The sequence below is a fragment of the Neodiprion pinetum genome, chromosome 4 (assembly GCF_021155775.2).
Source record: "Neodiprion pinetum isolate iyNeoPine1 chromosome 4, iyNeoPine1.2, whole genome shotgun sequence".
NCBI lineage: Eukaryota > Metazoa > Arthropoda > Insecta > Hymenoptera > Diprionidae > Neodiprion > Neodiprion pinetum.
The window spans coordinates 24,327,295-24,343,083 of record NC_060235.2 but is presented as its reverse complement, the minus strand read 5'-3'; the positions used below and the strand labels follow the sequence as shown (position 1 = coordinate 24,343,083).

Sequence of the window (15,789 nt, the reverse complement as noted above, 5' to 3'; positions counted from 1 at the left end):
CCATCTTCTACAAAAATCACGAAAACGATCAGTGTATGTAAAAAGACGGGTATTTCGCCGAGATATTCGATTCAACATAATTGTTAGCAGGAACCGGATATTTTAGAAAATATTAATAATAAACATGCAAATCTCATACGGTGTCAGAGACAAATATAAGCAAAGACGTCTGCTTGAGTCCATTACATATGAATATTATATTCCTGCGGCGGATAGCAGGTTTCTTCGAAAAGTATTTCGTCGAGGAGTTTTTATAAAGAAATACGTAGCGTTCCTGTATCGAAAAGGTCACGCGATTTCGTAAAACTAGTTAGAGATACACTGAAAGCATAGATTGTTTGAATGAAGCGAATATTTTGGTGCGGTTAGCGAAATCTTTCTTTTTTCAAATCAACTGTACACGGAGAGAAACATCTGAGAAAAATTACCCTGCTGTTACTAATCGTGATGTAAAAGACACCTAGTGCAGTTTTTATTGATGCATGTTACAAAAATTATGCGTTTTTATGAAAAAAATTACTGCCTTGCTTAGAAACTATGTATTTCGGCAGCACAAAATTTGAAATGTGACGAGGCATTTTTCTGATGCAGCACGGTAAAAACTGCATTAGGTGTCTTTTACATCACGATTATAGTAACAGCAGGGTAATTTTTCTCACATTTTTCTCTCCGTGTACGCAGGTACAAAGTAATTTGTCTCACCGAACCTTTTTTTGGCCCAAGAAAAAATCCGAATTTCGGCTGATCCGGGAAAATCTATTTTCTCACCAATAACTTATCATGCAGCCGAATAGTGCGTTGTGTTACGAGTGCGAAAAGTGTACGGTTTCTGATAAGTGTGATATTTTAAGCGAGTGCACACGAGTACCAATGTGAAGCAACGTGAGCCAATCTGATCAGCACTGAATCACATGAGTCAGATATCGCCAATCCACACGTGTATCACACGCTGTTTTTTCTGTCACCTGTGACGGAAAGTTTTATTTGAGAAGCAACGAAGGTATCACAGATATCGAGTAAAATTGGGGTTCGCTAATTTACGCTCAATGACAGAATGCGTAAAACCGATTTATTCGACGTTGCGCATGCGTCAAAGAAATCCCTACAGTGTAAAATATGTCATATCGCTCCTGCGCATGAGCCAAAGTCGATTTACCGCACTGTTCAAGAATGGCGTATTTTATACACGATTCACAGGCTTCCAAAATCGAGATTTCCGAGCAGGCATTGGAAAAAAATATATTCTCGCAGTCCCCAAAGAAATATACAAACAAGTATCTTAGGCAGGCAAGTCCTGTAAATCCAGTATGCTAATCGCTGAATGCGCGATAGATTATCAGGAATGTAATATTCTTTCATTTCAAACCGTAATAAACAATTCTTGCGAGTTACAAAAAAAGAGGTTCGAAAGGTACCTACTATGGACTATCCAATATTATGTTGTCATACTATTATAAAATAAAAATATGTATAATATAATATAAAAACTATAACGATCTGTAAATAACATAGTAAAGTATAAATACGTAGAGTGTGTTGTATGTAGTGTGCGTAGAGCATTACCTTTGTTGCAAGATATTTGTCGTAAAAACATTGGATTTCTTGTTGCAAAATCTACTCCATTGTATTTTTAAAAAAGTAGATAATATCTTATAGCTGCTTGTGCCAATTCTTTCTCCGATGTTAACGCCGCTTTTAAGCATTGAATATGTTGACCACGTAAGTTGCGGGCTTATATTTTTTCGCCATCGCATCAAAATATGCCGGTAAAACCGATTTCAAAGACGAATTTGCGCTTTTGGACGTTCTCTGTTCCGTGCGTGCCTTGCAAGTGGATTCATAAATTTCTTTTCATTTGTCCCGTAACAACTAACACGTAACCTTTTCCGCTGATTCGCGTATATCCGATGGCATAGATCGACAATCATTTTCCGTGTCCGATGCCATTCTTTTCCTCTATTAATTGAAAAACGGAAACGCGATTAAAAGTTAGACGGCTAGAACTGTTAGAACCGTTCGAACGGCTGCTTCGACTTTTCGATATAACCGGTCAAAATATATCGATAAGACTCGTCCTGAAAACATTACTTTTGTGCTAGAGGCAGCACCTTACAAGTTTTTTTCCCTGCCGACAGAGTTTATCGCCCCGTTTATTTGCCCAATCAATAACTGTCACTTTTATATAGCTTCACAGGTCAAAAAATACGAGTTTTTCATGCCTGTCTGTAGAAACAGGTTTTTACTGTTCGGTAATCGTAGAATATTCCGAAACATCAAGCACAACGAATCGGATGACAGTATCATAGGCGTGTTTTGTTTTCAATTAAATATTATTTTGTTGAACGCGATGTTATAAAGTTGTAAAAATCTGCTCTGAAAGAAGTTTCATTTCCTACAGTTCCTATGCAACTAGTGAAATACGTGTAGTCGGAATATTGATTGTATTGTAGAAATTACAAGAAAATTTGGTACAAGTGGCCGTAATCGAAAAGAACAGAAACATATACTAGATTTTCTGTTTACGACGACAAACTCATTTTCACTTTGTATCCAGAATTATTTTCATCACAGTTAAGATAAAAAATGAATATAGAGAACTGTATGATGATCACAACTAGAAATTAACCTCGGTGTAGTAAACCAACCGACTATTTGTTCATGTTCATTTTTTCTGCCACAATTCGGCACTGACGAAGTTAGTTCTGTGAACGAGTCAAATTTTTGTTTTTAACAATCAAAGAATGGCTGAGGGTTAATTGTAATACGTAGAAACAAGTTTTTACGAGGCAAGATCCCACGCAAGAACGAAGCAGTTTCGTAGAATGGACGGAGTCAGTAATAAAGAATTTATAGAGAAACAGCGAGTGACGTAGTTTAATTTAGCACAACTCACCTGTAAATTACCTAAATCATTTCACTATAAGCTGAATTTTCTTGTTTCCTTTGTTCGCCTGCAGCTACTTTCAACACGCTCGGCTAAGAATCGCGTAGGAAGAAACCGGTTTACATACAATGGGAAATACCCTGATTTATTCAACGTGCTCTCCACTTTCTGGCGACGACCGCATCGAGAATGCTAATAGTTTCCTTGAAAATGTCTCGACCGCGCGTTTTGATACGCCTGAAGATTAATCATACAGCTAATTTGTATAACAGAATTATATCGATTGTATATTTTAATTAAGGTGAGTTTTGTCAGTTGTAGTTTGAAGATACCGCAAATGATGTTCCACCTGTCTTTGAGACCAGAGTTTCTTTGTCTATGAATGAATATTTTTTTTACGAATAGCCCAGTGAAAACAATTTTCACGATTTTCCACGAATTTTTCGAAAAATTGGAACATTTTGTACAATTTTGTAGAAAAAATTGTTTTCATACAAAATTGTAAATATAGATAATATCTCATAAAACCTTGTAGATTTTCATGAAAATTTGTATCCTGTCATTCAAAAAAACATCTACAAGGCAATACAATTTTTCATGAAAATTATCAATTCTTCATGAAAAACTATGCATATTTACAACTTTGTACGAAATAATGCGAAATGTTTCAATTTCTCTGAAAATTCGTAGTCACAGAAATTTTCACCAGAGATCATCTGCTGCCAATTAATCCAACTATTACTTGCCTGCACGTTATCCTAAGTTAGATTTCACTCCTTATTCTTACTGTTAAGATAACGGCTGTTTACGAATACTTAATAACGAGTCTCTTATAATGCGGCAATAAGAAATAACCAATCGATTACTAACTCAAGGGACGCATAATTAATTTCGGGTCAGATAAGTACGTGAACACGTGTCCAGTCGCCTTATATTGTATAAACTGTATCGTTGCCAGATTTACTTTCAAGTTCATTGATGCAACTCTCTCACGAGTTATCATTTACTATCTCTATTATTACCTCCGCTTGGTACACATGCTTTCCGCACTGACTTCCTTGATACGAAGCAAGGCCAAACCTGTAGCGAAAAAAACAGCAAGGTGTCGTGTTACAACATAAGTATAGAGCAATTTGCAAGTAGGCGTGTTAGCTTACATTTTTCTTGACGCTTCGGAAATGTGTCATGTTTTTTCTTTAAAACACAACATATTCTGGTGAAAATCAATCGAGTGCTACGATTTATAAAAATTATTCTAATATTCAATCTCGATGTCTAACGCTTTAACTAACACAACTCATTTTGGAATGTCTAAACTTCTATTACTCCGTTTTTATGCATAAATGTGTATGAATTATTAACGACGCCCCAAGTACGAGCAGCTTCAAATTTTTGTTCCATTTCTCTGACTACTTCATCAGTTTTCTCTTGAAATTCTTTAGGACTGTGTTAATCGCATCATTTAATTTCGAATTTTGAATCCAAGCAAGTACTGAAACGGACTTGGCAATAATCTAGATTTCAATAGTTTTTATGGACACATCCATATGATATACCGACCGTAGTAGCGTAGCATGTTAGACTACGGAACGAGAGGTTGTGTTCAAATCCCCAGCGCCTGAAGGGAAACCCGAGCGGCAACCCGCAAAATTTGCGAGACGGGTCACATCGTTCAGGCGTCGAATCGGTAAGCTGAGCTTGAAACGCGCAATCAGTTCAGCTACACCTTGTTAAAGCTTTCTGCAGTTTTCCTGTACTAAACATTATAATTTTAAGACGCCTGCAGAGGCATAATGATGGTTAAAATTTGGATCTTGTTAGATTTAATGAGATAAATCATATCTTGCTGTTTCATCCCGTGGTACGAAATCCATTTCGAAATAAAATTATACTCTACGTCATCGAGCCGAAATTATTGCAGATTTGATCATCTACGCCAGATCCTTGCCTATGTTTGCTAATTGTATGTCATATTTGGAAGAATAATTTATAATCACACGATGTTAATCCAATATAAAACTTTCAGGATCGCCCTCTCTATTCCCGCAGCGAATGCTGATGAACTGAAATTAGAAGGAGCTACGGCTGTTTCTCGGTGTCAAATGTATGCCGTCAACTACACTGAACTTCTCATGACAGGTGTGAGAGTAGCTGACCCATCGTGGGCGACTACAAAGTGTGAACACGGCTGGTCATTCAACTATACGAATATTCCATATGCCTCAATCGCTGCTGAGGTGAATTTCCACAAGAAAAATACGGCTTTGTTTCATTAAAGTTTCTCAATGATTGTAACATCCGAACGGGTAACCACTTCTGAAGCAGAGCGAACATCCGACTTTAAACCTTGAAAGACTTGATGGCTTGAAAACATCGAAAGATTTCATCATAACTGTGAGTGACTTTGAGTGAGTTTCTTTGACGGTGTGGATCTGACTTCAATAGTGGTTACCCCTCGATACTGCTCATTCCTAAAACCCAATGTAAGTGAATTATCATTTTCAGTTGGGTAGTTTCAAGGATTGCTTGCTCTTCCATCGTACTCAAACCATTGTATTTATGCCACTTATGTTAATCGAATCTTATGTTTACGATTACAGTTGGAATGGGTTTGCGATAAGACTTACCTATCTTCTGCAGCTCAGTCTGCATTTTTTGCTGGTAGTATGATAGGGGGCCTTGTGTTTGGATACGTTGCTGATCATTACGGACGGATCCCCGCCTTAGTAGCGTGCAACGCAGTGGGCTTCTTTGCATCAATTGCAACAGTTTTCGCAAATAGTTTTTGGTCCTTTTGCTTGTGCAGATTGGTTGTTGGAACGGCCTTCGATAACTGCTTCAACATCCTCTTCATAATCGGTAAGAGTTCTGAAATTTATTTTTATACTTTTAGTCAAAAGTCAAATTTAGCCGCCACTGTATTAACGATCAATGATAAAATTTGAACGGCGGTTCAAGTTCTCTGGGTTCCAATTTGTCAATTGGAAACTCCATGTTCCCAACCCGATACCGGCCTCCTAAAAAATATTTTTAGTAGGGGGAAAGCATATTATGTACAAGGTGGATGAAACGTCTTCGGTTAAACACAACCATACAGTCTCAATGATTAAACAATATGAATATCTGTAGACGCGAATGCAGTGATTAGCTGTAAAACATTTCACGCAAATATTAACGCTGGTCTTTAATTTCCATTTTACAGTCATAGAATACGTGGGCCCAAAATACCGGACCTTAATAGCCAATCTGTCCTTTGGAATATACTTCGCGGTTGCATCTAGTATTCTGCCATGGATAGCATACTGGATTGCTGACTGGAGGATTCTTAGTGTTGTAACCGCGGCTCCATTAGCCATTGCCTTCGTGGGGCCATGGATCGTTCCAGAGAGTGCGAGGTAAATTTATAACGACTTATTTTTGCTCGTTAAGTTGGGTCATTCGCATTCGGCTGCATGCGAAATCATTTGTCATGTGAATTATACGTTCTTCATGTCCAATTATTCATTTAACCTACGTCAGTAGTCAGCTTGAAAGTCTTTTTTCTGACGAAGAATAGAATTATTCCTAAATCATTCTTTGTTGCAGATGGTACATCTCAAGTGGTAAGGTAGACAAAGCTATTGATATGCTCAAGAGGTTTGAGCGTGTGAACGGCAAAACTGTACAGCCAGAAATTTATGAAGAGTTTCGGGAAAGCTGCAACAACATCATCAAAAATGACAAGTCACACAACAATTACACAGTGCTGGATCTCTTCAAAAAACCACGACTTGCACGGATAACAGTGATGCTGATTATCTGGTGGTAAGATGAACAAGTTGCGCATAGTTGGAAAATAAAAGATCATCGCTTTTTGCAATTGTACATTGTGGAATGATTCCGTGAATTCAGTCAAGATTCAATGTATCGTTATTTATCTCGCTTTGCCTGCATACTGAATTTTTCATGAATTGTGAAATTATGGTTGAAAATGAAAAGTAAGTGTGTCGTGTTGGTGATTGACTGCCTTTACACATTTTTCCAACCATGTCGTTTTGAACGTAAATTATACAGCTTGTCGAAAGCATGCTTCAATATGAATGGAATCGTTGGTACTGTAATGTTTCAACCAACTTTGCCATCATATTTCAAATGTACTGTTCAGTAGTGGCACGGTGGATGAAGATTCTTCACGTTCCACTAACGTGATTCAGGTTAATTTCATACATCCTTGTGATTACAGGCTTGCAATGATCATTGTCTTCGACGGTCACGTTTGGAACATGAAACTTCTGGACCCCAATGTGTTCATGTCGTTTTCACTTGCTGCTCTCACCGAACTTCCGGCTGCTATAATTCTTGCAATTCTCTTGGATCGTTGGGGTCGAAGATGGATGAGTTTCTTGTCTTTGGCAATGTGTGGTATATTCTCCTTCATAGCCGTCGCTACTCCTGCCGGTTTGTAGAGACAAAATTTTGCTTATGCATTATCAACCGAAAAAGACAAAGAAACAAAATTACAATCATAATTCTTTATCGAAGTATTTACGTTGAGAAGAAATAAAAACTCATAGACTTTCACTGACATTTTACCGATCAACGTTCAACTAACGTTATTTCTGACATTCTCATTACGTCAATTTTGAAGTGTGATTAATAAATATTGTATAATATTTTCAGGAGGGCCAACCGTAATTATGGCTATTTTTGCCCGTTTGGGTGTAAATATTGCCGCAAATATTGGCTTCCAGTATGCCGCTGAAATGTTACCTACAGTTGTACGAGCTCAGGGTGTCTCACTTATCCACATCATCGGTTACTTCGCACATATAATCGGGCCCTACATTGTATACCTGGTAAGTTTTATCTAAATTGGTTAACTATTTGGGAGAATTTGAAAGTAAAAAGAATCCGTATTATATAAGCGGGGAATTACATTTTATATATTTACAGATGCAGTTTTTTCTAAATTAGAACTGAATAAATCATTTAAAAAATTCCAGAAAATCACGATTCTAGGTCTAATTGTATTTTCTCAAATCTTGAATCATACGGTCAGTTTCAAAATCCACAACTAGTCGTAATAATCAATAAGTGATCGTCTTATCGTTATTTAATGTTTTGTGAAACGTAGACCACAGCTCTGGTCGAGTGCTTTCATGATTTTAAAAGAAAACGATTCATATTTATTTAGTTTCCGCATTATCTCCGGAAATCTTTGCAGATGAAAAATTTGGCACTGCAGTTGAAGCAGAAATTCTTATTATGTTTGTCATCAAGCCACAAACTTTGTGTGGAAAATTTGAAATCGTCTTTCACCATAATTGGACACGCACTTTAGTAAATGTTCTTTTGTTTCTCAATTGAAATCAAATTCCAAATCAGAAACAAGATTGAGAAATGTTGAAGAAAGACCTTAAACATTTTTATATTTGAAAAATTGCATTCGGAAGATCTTCAAAACATTTTTAGAATATTAGACTGAATTATAATCGAAATCTGAATATTCGTCACCGTATAATAATGTAAGTTTTTCTCATTTTACAGGCTGATGTCGCTCCGCAGCTGCCGCTTGTGGTGCTGGGTCTTTTGTCAATGTCCACAGCGTTTCTGACTCTATTTTTACCAGAAACTTTGGATCAAGATTTGCCAGAAAGTCTTCAAGAGGGTAATGATTTTGGCAAAGAGCAAAGCTTCTGGTGGATTCCGTGCATTAGCAGGTAAGCAAAGTTAGAGAAAAACATTAGTTGCGTCACTGATTTTAAATGAAAAAACGGTATAACAAAGTACGAAATAAACCGTGGTATAATTTAATATGGATTTTGCAGGACTCCGGAAAAGAAGAAGGCCTACAGAAAGAAATTAGGTGTGACAAACGCAGGTTTTAATCCAGGAAGTCTGAGCAGAATCGATTCTACAAAGTTATAACGAAGCTTTTAGCTCTTGTCATGTAAGCTAAACGGATTAATCAAATTGTTGTGAATATCAACATATCGGTGAATTGAAGCTAGGCTTCAAGAGACGAATGTGTGTATTACTTTCTCTGGTCGTTTCGTTTTTATTTTTATTTTTCGTAGCATGTATAGATGCAAACTTAACAACGTGTGTGAAAGTAATAACCGTTGAATTGCTCAATTAATTTTTACACTTGCTTAAGTATTACTAATGCATTCGTGTCACATGTTTCGAGTGCTCGTTGCCAACCGAGAACTTGCACATAAAGCAATAAGATCGACTGGGTTGAATAATCTTTATTCGAGTAAGCTGAGTACGAAAATGCGATACACCACAACGAGTATTTTATACCTTGAAAAAAACTTTCACCTATCCAGAAAAAATTATTCCGCGGGAGGATAATGTAATGCATCAAAAAATTACTCTACGAAAAGGATTTCTGTAACTAGATCTGTATGGGAACTTTCAAGAATGTTGCCGATACGTATAATGTATGCATGTACGTAGAACTAAAAATATGCGTGAATGGATATGAGTCTACTCACCAATTGCTTGTACAAGACAGAGTTCTTACATTAACGAACAAAGTTGTACAATATCTAACCTGGAAGATGATTAGATTCTAACATCAAATTCTGAATAATTTAATTTGAGTGACGATTGTGATGAGTCACATATTGTGATTTTTGTGTTCTAGGAGTGTTAATAAGTCATAAGGACATGGTTATATTATTTCTCATATGGCGTTGATTTGTCGTTCGCAGTACAGAAATGTTGCATTTATTGCAAGTAGAGGGTGCTTATTCCACTGGCAATTAAAATGCGTCATAGGAATATTTATTTACAAAACAAATGCATACTGTTCTCGTTTACGGAACGTAGGAGATACTGGACACGTGTTCGTTTGGAAAGTCTATTCTAAATGTTAGGGTAGATTTGTGCGGAGCGGAACGAGCGTGGCACGGAACGAGTGATTGCATAACTTATCGCATATGACGTTTTGTTCTACCTACGAAAATAGCGAACGGAAAGGAATATGCTGGATATCGCTTGTTCAGCGCGACGCTTATTCTGCTTAATTAAAACTCGAGTTCAATTTTGAAGGACTTTTTGTGGAAATTTTGCATAAGTCTTCGTAGACTAGGATGCATGAAAACAAAAACCTGTTTTTTGTGGTTATATTAGTTATTACAAATGCTGATTAGATGTTAGCTGTATGTTTATTATCTCTATTGTTATAGCTTTTGTTGTTATTCTGAATTCGTAATTTAATGTATAATACGATGAAGTTGTAACTATTTTTTACAATAGTGAAATGATAAATTTTTAGATAAATGCAATAAATTTTTGTCAAATATCGCTAATCGAATTGAATTGATGAATTTTTCTTGTGTGACACATCTTGAAAAATATGCCGAAAAAAAATATGACACTGACCGTATGGATGGTACTTTTTACTGGCATTGCTTGAATTCACGATTGCACGTTTTGTCGTCAAATAAGACTGATAACGAGTCTGGCCAAATTTAAGATAGCCGTTTTCGGTGAGAATAATACACGCGAACGTTTGGCGCGACGCGTGCCTAATTGTGGTTCACCTCTTATATCAACAAAGAAAACTCAAACAATGTTAAATTAAAAAGGACAAGTCTTACACACTGTATTCAACATCAAGATTGACATAGAAACTATACGACGAATTATTGACTAAATGCGGAACGAACTATGAAATTACAAGATACGGTCAGACACTGTTCACACACAGGACACGTATGTGATCACTCGCGTCATGAATGCGATGTTGTGTTGAACCTAAGGTTTTATAACCTTTCTAAATTCACAATACTGCGATATTAATGTTCAATAATTTCAATAGTTAAATTCGAATATCCAAAAGGTATATGACAATCGCATCACGCACAATGTTGGAAAATTTATGTCGGAAATTTTTAACAATGTAGATGGTTCGTGTGAAGCACACGTGATGTAGGTGTGATCCTGAAAGCATCGATATCTGAATATTTGTCACGTCATTGCCACATGAATATGCTACGTGGGGTAGTGACAATCAATGATAACCCCAAAAATCACGGAGAAATCTGCGATCTCACGACACAACCGTGATTTCGATACATCATATGTGAGTGAGTCATTTATTTTCGTGAGTTGAAGTAACAAATTTTACGAAATCAGTAATAAACATAGCGATGAAGCATTTTTTAAAAGTGACTGTAAAATATTACGTACAACGGAATCAAATTGAAGTTTATTCGCATTAGCGTGAATATTCAAATTTCTTAACCAGTCTCGTTGTCATTTGATGGAATGATTGTTAACACGTATAAAGATTTTACGTATATTCTTAAGGTGGTTAGTCGCAATTCAAATATTAAATACGATATCGAAAATTCATAACGAGCCAATTCTTAAGGTCGAGAAAACAACGTAATTCATAGCACATCAAGGGAATATTTGATGATAGTGGCCACTTTAGTCAGTCGCAATGACTTTGTGTCGTGGGCTACCGCGGGAGGATTGCTTCCTGCCTGATTGTGAGTGTAGGTGGCCACTTTCATCAAATGTTCCTCACACGGGCGGTGAGAAATATACATATTTCTCAACAGCGAGAGCCCTCTGTATAAAATGAAAACACACCGTTCACTTCTATGATGCATGGACAACGGGGGTGAAGATTGAAAATGACACCGCGTGTACCAAAAAACACTCTGTATCGAGAATTCAAATTTCGAATTTTTTTATTTGTTTTTTTTTGTTTTTTTTCATCAAATGTGATGAAAATGGAAAATGTACGACGAAACCGTTCAATCATTTCTTACCCTCTGTACGGTTAGATAACTTTGGATAACTTCTGGATATTTCAATTTGATTCCGCGTCAACCGTTGATTCTTCGCTCAAATTAATCGCACTTGCTAACCTAATTTCTTATTCATATATCTACATACCCTAAGCCCTGATCTTTCAGAATAAATTTAGGTGAAAACAAATCTCTGTAAAGATATGCATGACTTCTACTCAATTCGTCCTGTTAACATATAAATTGCCGTTTAACGGAACAATCAGTTCAGGAAATTCAATTCAATTTCCTAAGAAACTCTTTAGTGTTTGAGATACAGCCGCTGAAAAGATGTGAGGGCAAAGTGGGGAGAGAAAAGTGTAACGGGGTCGCGGGAATTGAGGGGGATGAGTCGGGGTGGCAGGGACGAGGGATGGAAAAGGATTTTCGCGAAGAGAGAGAGAGAGAGAGAGAGAGAGAGAGAGAGAGAGAGAGAGAGAGAGGAAGTCCCTAGGTATATAGCTCTGAGGGTTTATCTGCGCGGGCGCGCGTCCGGCGCAAGCTCCTCATGCAGCATCCTCGTCAGTTGCAAGTCAGAGAAATAGAGGCGAGGCTGTGTCTGCGTACGCTGGATTTCTTTTGTACCCCATAAAGGGTGAAAAAACCCCCGTTATTTGAAAGTTTTCCGGTGTAGATTAATCACGTTTATTGTCCAGCGAGGATTTTGTCCGGGCCGCGGCTTCGATTGATTGAATTTTTTTTCTGTGATAATGTGTTTTACCTAATATCATACATTTGAATACATATGTATTGATGTTTTCGCACAAGTCATTCGCGATGTTACCGTTAAGTGTGGTGAAAAGTAATAGCGGTAGGAATTTTCGACGACTCCTGTTCCTCGTCGTTGTTTTCACCGCTGGGGGTAAGTTGATTCATTGTTAGATTCTTGTGGGAGATAAAGAAAATGAATCGGTTCGTGCATCGATATATCGTTGAAACTTGGTTATCCCTGTTATGTCACGATTCGCCCGACGATTTGCGGTAAGTCTTGTTATTCGATTTCTCGAGCGTGGTCCAAAACCGATCCGTTTTTTCGTCAGAGTTGAAATGTTGAAAGCCGGCATTGCGATTGTTGTCCGAGAAATTTTCAGTACCATTGGAACACGATAACGATACTTCATTTTTCAATTTATTACTCCACCCAATTCAAGCTAGCAATAATCGGCAATTGGGTTAACTTTCGGAATCGATGGTTGTTTTTAATTGATATAAAGAGCGCGATAACATTTCGGCGGCATTCTCTCAGGTATATCACAATCGATTGTACATTAAAAATCGATTCGTCTTCGATTTACGCTTTATTAGACTTATACCCGTAAACTTTGGCTATTGACATCGGGATTGTCACAATGTAATTTTCTCTCCTCATTGTCTCATCAATTACTCGTAGCTACGTCCTTTACTCTGCTAATTAGCGGAGGACAACAGCTCGGTCGGTAGTTCACACGTTACCAACTAACCAAGGCATTACAAATTCACATTGTAGGTATTCTGCAGTCAATAAAGTGCTTCAAGTAGCCCGTTAGCTCAAGCCTTGCAAAATTTGCGGAACTGAATGATGCGTGGAAAGTTTCCGTTTTAATAAGCTTGGAAACCAATTATAGGAACCTTTTGTGTCGTACTGAAACCATTTTCGCGAGGCTATACTTGTTCAAGTTAACCCTTGTAGCCTCACTTTGGAACATTCCGCACTAGACGACATTTTTAAGATTTATAAAAGGTAATGATAAAATGTAAATAAAAGTTTATGGATTATTAACAAAGTTTTACAAATCACTTTTGTTTCCTTTTTACTGATTTTTTCTTTCTGACTTTATCATTGTTCCTTTTTAAATACTTTCAGATCGTTTATTGAACTGTACAGTGCCATAACAAGTTCGCGTAATCTGTTACATATAGAACACAACGAATTTGACTTTTGTTGGCGGTTTTAAAATGAGTAATTCGAAAGATTTGGAAAGGTTTTCTACCTTATATATTTAAAAATATTATTTATCGTGAGTTTATAAAACGGAGATAAAATTTTGCAGGCTTGCAATCGGGTTGCCAAATTATTTGTTTATTCGCCGTATTCGAATTGCTTTATTATGCATTTCAATTAGCTCTTCAAAGGCAAATATTGAGGAATAACGTGAATAAGATACCGTTGCTTATGGGTAACTCCAACGAAATCCGGCCACTCGTGGAACTTGCAGACTACCATCGATTTTGACGAAACTTTTTGCTCGAGCTTACCGTATCTATAGAAACTGAACGCCGAAGTATCAGAATGTACGGGGACCCCGTTCTTGAGACATTGTCTTTGGACGAATAACGTCTCGAAATCGGTAATTAAATTTTTTTTTTGTTTTTTTCTAAAAAAACCATGGTTTCCCGTATCAGTACATGCAAAATTCCCAAGTACTAGTTGAACAGATCCACCGCTGAAGAAGTCTATTAGAATTAGAAATCAAGCTTTCATTCGCAAGAAAAAACATATTCAATTTCTCGAATTTAATTCTATTTCAATCATTGTATAAAAAAGTGTGTTATTTTAACTTGGATTGGTTTAAAAATTATCTCAATCTTTTGCTCTTTCGCGGCACATTGTCAGGCACACAGAAGATATAGGAGGTTGTGAAAATTCAATAAAAAAATAACATGCGAGTATTACTTCGAATTCTTTACTTTTAGATGCCCTGCGCACACGAGAGTAAGTTGAAAAGGTTGTTTAATAACGGCAAATAGATTTCAAATAGCCTGTAAAACAGTTGTAGATTTTCGTCAATTTTTTTTTTTTTTTTCACGTTGAAATTTCCGATTTGTTGATTCCATGGAATAACCGCGGAAGACGGATATTTTAATTTTGTTTACGAATGCGTAATAAGTATCGTTCATCACGGTTCAATTACAATTCAAAGAGTTATCGTTACGTATTAACATTACTTGCAGTTATTATTACAAGTACGTAACAAGACGAACATATTCTTATGCGAACGAGAGTGCCGACAGACGTTGTTCTTGTTTTTTTCTAGTCAAATCACGATATTATGTAGTGAGATATGCAATCGTTTTGTCGCAAAACCGCACCGTTATTCCATCCATATTTAAATAATAAATCTACCATTTATAGTATTTGTGTATTTATGTAGTTGAATGTACGATATCTGTGTCTATTATTATTATTGTTTATATTCACTTGTTCGAGGATGAACAAATAAAAAAGGAACAAATCGGATAACGTTATGTTTGTATACGGCTCTGTATAGTGCATATATCCCAGTGACTCTGTACTTTTATCCTTGCAGTAATTCCACAGTCTCCTTTTCTTGTTATAATAGTTTCACGGCTGGCGATGTAAATTCAAAATGGTGACCAAATCCTGTTGCTGCTTGTGTCCACCATTTTGAATCATACGAAGAATGATTCTTTTTCTTGATTAACTCAGCCATTTAGAATTTTAACGAAAAATTTCAAAGACCCAACTTGTAGAAAATTCAATTTTCTACAACTTTGGTTGTTGCATTTTTTTTTTCTAAGATTGATAGTTTTAGAATTAAATGTCAAAAAAGCGGCCAAGTAAAACTATTGCATTATCTCGTTTATTTTTTAACTTTGGGGCATAAATGAACATAAATAAATTTCTAGAGAATCAAATTTTCTACTGTTTTGAGCCTTACCTTTTTTTCCTTACAGTCGATACTTAAGGTCGTACGCCAATGGCAAAGGAAAAGAGAAACGTCAAAGTATTTTCTTGCGAACCATTCGACAACTGAAAACCGCTGCGAAATGAAATTCAAATTATTTCCATTGAAAAAACTCTTTTCCACGTCACCACAGGGGTAGAGTTTCAGGTGCGTTTTTATTTATTTTCTTTTTCTTTGACGCGATATCCCCGGTAAGCTTAATCCACGTATCATTACTAGCAAGTTTATTTCGATTTCCGACGTTCCCTTCCACATAAGATTTTGAAATGGGAACGCCGTTTTTTTCTTTCATTATAAGAAAAAGAATGAAAATAAATGAAAATACATCGCTCGGATCCTTCACACTGGCAAGATAAAAACGGAGTTCCCATTTCAAAATCTTATAAGGAAGAGAACGTCGGAAAACGAAATAAACTGGCAAGTAATGATA

The 15,789-nt window shown here is 36.6% G+C and overlaps 3 protein-coding genes across 5 annotated transcripts in view; 2 read left to right on the top strand and 1 right to left on the bottom strand.

Annotated features, from left to right (window-relative positions):
- CenG1A (Centaurin gamma 1A) overlaps positions 1-5,658 on the bottom strand; it is a 96,889-nt gene extending 91,231 nt beyond the window's left edge. Inside the window, exon 1 of the mRNA XM_069135332.1 lies at positions 5,512-5,658. The gene's annotated coding sequence lies outside the window, so the exon portion shown is untranslated. The remainder of the gene's footprint in view (positions 1-5,511) is intronic.
- Positions 1-10,182, top strand: part of LOC124216767 (carcinine transporter-like) — a 38,431-nt gene extending 28,249 nt beyond the window's left edge. For both annotated transcript variants that reach the window (XM_046621686.2, XM_046621685.2), the window contains exons 3-10: positions 4,911-5,121; positions 5,485-5,743; positions 6,087-6,279; positions 6,470-6,688; positions 7,107-7,321; positions 7,544-7,719; positions 8,411-8,583; positions 8,692-10,182. In XM_046621686.2, coding sequence (XP_046477642.1) covers positions 4,911-5,121; positions 5,485-5,743; positions 6,087-6,279; positions 6,470-6,688; positions 7,107-7,321; positions 7,544-7,719; positions 8,411-8,583; positions 8,692-8,791 — 1,546 coding nt within the window. In that variant the 3' untranslated portion in view covers positions 8,792-10,182. The remainder of the gene's footprint in view (positions 1-4,910; positions 5,122-5,484; positions 5,744-6,086; positions 6,280-6,469; positions 6,689-7,106; positions 7,322-7,543; positions 7,720-8,410; positions 8,584-8,691) is intronic.
- A 1,457-nt stretch (positions 10,183-11,639) lies between these two features.
- LOC124216775 (nephrin) overlaps positions 11,640-15,789 on the top strand; it is a 36,817-nt gene continuing 32,667 nt past the window's right edge. Inside the window, exon 1 of one of the 2 annotated variants that reach the window (XM_046621708.2) lies at positions 11,640-12,535. In XM_046621708.2, the coding sequence (XP_046477664.1) occupies positions 12,427-12,535 (109 nt within the window). In that variant the 5' untranslated portion in view covers positions 11,640-12,426. Of the gene's footprint in view, positions 12,536-12,572; positions 12,655-15,789 lie in introns of those variants that run through there. The other variant, XM_046621709.2, reaches the window with a different exon arrangement.